Genomic DNA, 6,000 nt, shown 5'->3' with positions numbered 1-6,000 from the left:
ACCCTGCATGACTCCGGGGAGGGCCTGCAGGGAGGCCAAGCTCAGACTGGCAGCTCTCACGGGGCTCATGAAGGTCTCATGCTGGGGCTTTGGTGGGTAAGGGTCTGATCTCATCTCATTGGGGTGCTCAGGGAACCCCCTCCCCGGGTGACCCCTGGGGATCAGAAGCCACTTGCCATTTTCGTCCAAGGCGAACACCGAGGTGTGCCCCACGGACACCTGCTTCAACCTCTGTTTGGGAGGAGGTGGGATGTGGTACCAGCAGTCGCCTGCGGTGGGAGATGGGTTGGGATGGGACCTGGAAGCACCACACCTGTCACCCAGGTGCTCCTGGCACACCTGGCCTCCTGTGCAGCTCGCGGGGTCGAGCGGGTGCAGCCAACCTCTGTCCCCAGACTGGGTGGACCACACCAGTGACAGGGCCTGGCGGGAGCTGACCTGGGTCCTGCTGTCCCTTCAATGCCCTGGTCTGCCCGAGGCCCTCCTGAGGCTGCGGCGGCTTCTGATGGGCTGCTAGCCCTAACAGGGACGGGAAGGTACCCGGCCAGGCATGCGGTGGAAATCCAGCCATAGGCTGCTATGCGAACCCACTGCTCCAGGTGGAGGGCACGGATAAGCCAGTCACCACCCACCCACCAATCCCTGTGCCGGACACTGTCCAGATGTCCAGCCAAGAACAAGCCTGCATGACCTTTGCTCCTGGAGAGCAGTCGAGGTCGACACTGTGGATGGGCCGGGGGGGCGCCCAGGCAGGTCCCCTGAGGGGCGGGAGGCCGAGGGTGGTGAAGGACAACCCCGTCACGGGGTGACCACCCCTGGGTCATCCCAGCAGAGGGGGTGTGGACTCTGGGGGTAGCCCAGCCTGGCCCCATGCCGGGCAAACGCTCGTTGATTAAACGGATCCCCGTCCACTGGCTTCCTCTGGAAGCGGAAGTAGCCGTAGCCGCCCCCTGGCGCTCGACCCAACATGGCGGCGGCGGCGGCGGGCGCAGGGCGACCGCCTGAGGCGAGGGCTCTCACCGTTGGGCCTGGAGGGGGACACGGAGCTGCGGTAGAAGGCGGAGCCGTCCCTTGCCACGGCCCACACCTGGTAGCAGGCGCCGATGGAGACGGAGGTGAAGGGCTGGTCGGTGCCCACGTGCATCCAGCAGAAGCCCTGAGGCGAAGGAGGGACGCTCAGGGCTGCTCGGTCCCGCCTCTCGCCCGCCCGGCCCCAGGGCGGACGGCTCCTCACGCCAACCTCGACCTCAGCTCCAAGTGCCCGCTGGCCTTAGACCACCTCGGGCCACTTCCGGACCCAGGGACCCTCCTGGGCAGGCCCGGGGAGGCCAAAGCCCAGCCCTACCCCACGGCGGAGGTGTGTCTCGGTAAGAATCCGCTGGACCCCTGAAGGGGGGGCTGGCGGGCCGGGCAGATCCTGGTTTCCCCCACCGGGTGCCCACCTCGGGGTTGAGCTCGGACACACCCAGACGGCACAGCACGTCCCCCTTGTCACTGATGGCCCAGAGCGCGATGTTCAACCCGCTCCCGTGGGCGCCTGGGCTCTCGGGGATGATGGACACATCTCTGAGGGCCACGGAGGTCACCTCCAGCCAGGGCCCAGTGGTCACCAGCTTGCACTTTCTGAGCGGCAGAGAGAGCAAAGCCCGTCACCCTGGTGGTGCTGGGAGCCCCAGGGCCACCTGCTCTGGACAGAAGGGGCAGCTAGACCCCTGACCCTGGGAGGACCCACCCTCCTGTGCTGTCTGCCCTGCCCTGGCACCACTCCAAGCCAGCCCCCCCCCAACCCCCCAGGATCCTGCAGGGCCCTGCCAATGACATTTCTCTTATTTGTTCTTGAAAACAAACCCTTCAGAAACAGCCCTGGGAGCCCGGGGGCACTTCCTGGGCTGACATTTATTTTGATCCTGTTTTCTCCTCCCCAGTTGTAAATTCCCCTTTTCTTCCATAGGGACTGAGGCCGAGCAGGGAGGGGCGTGGCCACACCCCCCAGTTACCTGCCTTCTCACCTGGCCCAGCACCTTCTCCTGACGAAATCCTTCATGGTTTTGTACTTGTGGTACGAGCTGCAAGAGGAAGAAGCTGAAGTCAGCACCATTCTGTGGCATTTTCTAGAAAGCAACGCTGCACACTCATTCCTTCTCCCGGGGCCTCAGTGTGAGCTAAGCAGGGGCAGCAGGTAACAGGACACCATCCTCCTGCTTCAGGGGCCTCCAGCCCCACCCAGGCCTCCCTCGGGAGGGGGTCTCCCTGGGGTCAGGGTCTCCCTGGGGCTGGGACCTCACTGAGGCCACGACGTGGCAGCTACCTGGAGGTGGGTGGTGGTTTCTAGCTAAGGGGCCTCTGAGCCTCTGAGCCCTCCCCATCCCAGGCCTCATATCACTCTTCTGGGAGCCGTCAAGTTCAGGGCTTGAGGTCAAAGGGAAGGCTCAGATCAGGATAAACCTCCTCCCCGCCGGACTTCATCTGCTCAGAAGCCTCAGCTCAGGCTCTGGCTCGGTCTTTCTCGGCTCCGTCCTCCATCTGAACGCGACTCGTGTATCGTGAAGGGCCTGCGCCACTGGGCAGGGTGGAGGGGCTTCGCCCGACTTCGCCAGGCCTGACACTCGGGGCCCCAGCCCCCCTGAGGGCCCCTGCCCACAGAGAGAGAGAGATGCTCACGCAGGGAAGTCACTGGCGTACTGCCACCCCTCTGGGTCCGTGCCGCCAGGGACGCTGAAATCCACGAACCAGTCAGAAACCTGGAGGAACAGGCGGGTCGGTGTGGGCAGACCCCCTACTGCAACCTCTGCCCCACCCCCAGCCCGGAGCTCACCCAGGTCCACTGCAGGGACGGGGGCTTCGTGCTGGCCTTGGTGCACTCCTGCAGGCCCGTGGCGTCACTCCACATGTACCGGTCGGTGGGCAGACCCCTGCACGGGACACCAGGGGTGAGGTGATGCCAGAGAGAGGGGAACACAGCACCGCCACCGCCCGCCGCCCAGGTGCCTGCATCTCCTGTGGGGAGGGGTGGGGCGGGCAGAAACAGAAGGAGCTCCAGACACCAGACAGCCAGCCCACCAGCCTGGGGCCTGTGGACCCCACCCCCCTTCTCTTGCGTCGTGTGTGGTCGCGTCCTGCGGGCGTGACCTTATTTGGAAAGGGGGTCTCTCCAGAAGGCCTGGCTGAGATGAGACAGTTGCTGAGTGGGCTCTACTCCACTATGACAGCATCCTTACGAAAGAGGAGACTTGGACCCAAGCTTCCCAAATCAGGAAGCTGATGTGAAGACCAGGAGAAGGCCATGTAATGACTAAGTGATGCCGCCACCAGCCAAGGGAGCGCCTGAGGCCCCTGGAGCCAGGAGGGAGACTGGAACAGATCCTCTCCACAGCCCTCATGGGGAAGAGACCTGCTGACACCTGACTCAGACTCCGAGGCCTCTGGAACCTAGAGGATGGAAGTCTACTGTTTAAGCTATTAGCCCATGGGGTTCTGTTACAGCAACACTGCCTGACTGACACTCCCAGCACTCACAGTGCCGGATGGTCTCCCCAGGTGGCTCTGACCCTGGGGAGCCCAAGGACCAAGGTGCGAGTGAGCAAGAAGGGCAGAGGCAGGCAGATCAGCACCTGTGTGGACCCTACACACAGCTGAGGCAGAGGTTTCCAGAACACATGCAGGCATTGCGTATAAGCTGCCTTAGAAGAGCTCAAACCCTGATATCCTGAGATGAACAGAGAGACACAAATATTTACATGTGAGGAAACCCTTTAAACTGTCCGTATGAAAGGTCACAAACGGTCCACCCATCCACTGAGGAGAGGTTAGATAAGCCTGTCCACCCTCCGGGATTGAGTCGGGAGGCTGTCACCCACCATCTCTACGTGCCTGACTGTCCCCCTTGCCGCCCCCACTACCAGCAAACGCAGGCATACAGGGACAAGTAGAAGAACACTGCAAGTGGCTGCTATCTGGTTAGTGGGATTAGAGTTTTTATTCTTCATGTTACTTCGTAGTTCTTTTCATCAATTTGAAAAAACAAGGAAATTTAAAAAGTTTGTGCCAGTTATCCTAGTATCAAAAATATGAACCATATAAAAATATAAAAATACCATTTTTAAGATATCAAGACCCTCATCTCGTAGAAAATCACAAAATGTTATTAAAAAGAAATTAAAAGATCTACATAGGACTTCCTTGGTGGTCCAGTGGTTAAGAATCCTCCTGCCAATGCGGAGGACAGGGCTTTGATCCCTGCTGTGGGAAGATTCCGCATGCCATGGGGCAGCTGAATCCACTTAACCACAACTAATTTACTAGAACAACTCACAGAACTCAGGAAAGCTCTCTAGTTAGGAGGGAACGCTCGTAGTTTTATTATACCAGGACCAGTGGAAAGAAGAAACCCACAGGGCAAAGTCTTCCCCGGAGGCTCCCCAACGCTGAACTTAGATAAGACTGCTCTGGCCGCTGGAACTCAACGCAACGGCTTTAAGGGCTGAGAAATACCGCAACTTGTTTACTTTCTAAAACAAGCAAAAGAACGTGTCCCAGTAAGAGTGTGAGAAACATGTTTCTATGCTGAGAGAGCAGGAACTAAGAAGAGGCATGCGATCTAGCTTTTCTAGAGTGTCTCCACTTCTGTCCCAGACACAGTGCCACTGACTCTCTTGTCCCAAAGCCTCATGTCTGGAGAGTTAAAATAATTTTTGGTGGAGGCTACAGTGTCCTCAGTAGCTTCCATTAAGCAGAACTTTTTTAAAAAGTCAAAGAGCACCAGATGGGATGGGGAGGGGGTGGCCATGTTCTATCTCTTGACCCTGGTAGTGATTATGTTGGGGTTTGATTTCTGATAAGTCAGTAATACACAGGCTTCCCAGATGGCACTGGTGGTAAAGAGCCCGCCTGCCAGTGCACGAGTAGGAGGTGTGAGTTCAGTGCCTGGGTCAGGAAGATCCTCTGGAGGAGGGCACGGCAACCTACTCCAGTATTCTTGCCTGGAGAATCCCATGGACAGAGGCGCCTGGCGGGCCACAGTCCATGGGGTTGCAGAGTCGGACACGACTGAAGCGACGTAGCACGGTGAAGCACGCACACGGTGATAGATGTGGCCGTGTCTATGTATGTCTACATGTACTTCGATAGACACATCTCACCGCGTGTATGTATATGCACATTTCATGAGCTTGATATATGTTATGCTCTCCATAACTGAGTTTTTAAAATATGTGTTATACTTAAAGATTCATGGAAAAATCCTGCAGCCAGTCAGATCCAGTTAGTTCCACGCTGGGGGCCGGACGCCAGCTCTCCCACTGCTCGGGACGCGGCTGTCCGACTGGGCCCTGCTTCCGCAGGCGCCCACGTAGCCTACCTGCTGCTGTAGCCTGTGACGGGGTTCCAGCGCTGGTTCTCGTAGATGTGGACGCACTTCACGTCCCACTGTGTGAAGACGTTGCTGGTGCTGCTGGCCAGGCCTGGGGGGAGAGGAGGTGGTCACACCTAAGCCACACCGGCTGCCCTCCCGGCCAGGTGAGAGTAGGCAAGCGGGCAGCCCGGGAGGGCTTGGTGGGCTGGCTGGCTGGGGTTTCTCTCTTCCTGGGGGCAGGTAGAACCTGCCACTCTTCTGCCGCAGCCTCCCAGCCTCTTCCCCCTTCTATCTCACTTACCTGGCACCCGGCAGGTGTGAGGGCCCCCCCAATGCCTTACTAACAGAGGTGCCTTGGACCCCTCACGTGACCCCCACAAACCCCATGTTCTCATCTGTAAGACGGAGACAGAGGGAATTCCTGCCTCACAAGCAGGGATGCCATTAAGCCCGTGTAGACGTGTGTCCCAGCGGTCTCAGTGGACCACAGTTCCAAAGGGCTAGCCACCCTCACTGTGGGGCGTGTGGGCCAGGGCGTGAAGTATCCCGTTTCAGGCTTTGCTTCTGCCTCCGTTTATCCCTGCCTCTGGCACACAGGGAGCCCACGGGGGTTCAGCAAGCTGTCACCCCCTAAGGCACAGCCCCCACTA

At 59.0% G+C, this 6,000-nt stretch overlaps 1 protein-coding gene across 1 annotated transcript in view; it reads right to left on the bottom strand.

Annotated features, from left to right (window-relative positions):
* Positions 1 to 6,000, bottom strand: part of TECPR1 (tectonin beta-propeller repeat containing 1) — a 28,943-nt gene that overhangs the window by 2,639 nt on the left and 20,304 nt on the right. The window contains exons 15-21 of the mRNA XM_010845776.1: positions 5,357 to 5,479; positions 2,816 to 2,912; positions 2,662 to 2,741; positions 2,010 to 2,066; positions 1,443 to 1,623; positions 1,021 to 1,156; positions 177 to 269 (exon numbers count right to left, since the gene is read on the bottom strand). Coding sequence (XP_010844078.1) covers positions 177 to 269; positions 1,021 to 1,156; positions 1,443 to 1,623; positions 2,010 to 2,066; positions 2,662 to 2,741; positions 2,816 to 2,912; positions 5,357 to 5,479 — 767 coding nt within the window. The remainder of the gene's footprint in view (positions 1 to 176; positions 270 to 1,020; positions 1,157 to 1,442; positions 1,624 to 2,009; positions 2,067 to 2,661; positions 2,742 to 2,815; positions 2,913 to 5,356; positions 5,480 to 6,000) is intronic.

This window comes from Bison bison, unplaced genomic scaffold (assembly GCF_000754665.1).
Source record: "Bison bison bison isolate TAMUID 2011002044 unplaced genomic scaffold, Bison_UMD1.0 scf7180017864223, whole genome shotgun sequence".
NCBI classification, from domain to species: Eukaryota; Metazoa; Chordata; class Mammalia; order Artiodactyla; family Bovidae; genus Bison; species Bison bison.
This window is presented reverse-complemented; position numbering and strand designations above follow the sequence as displayed.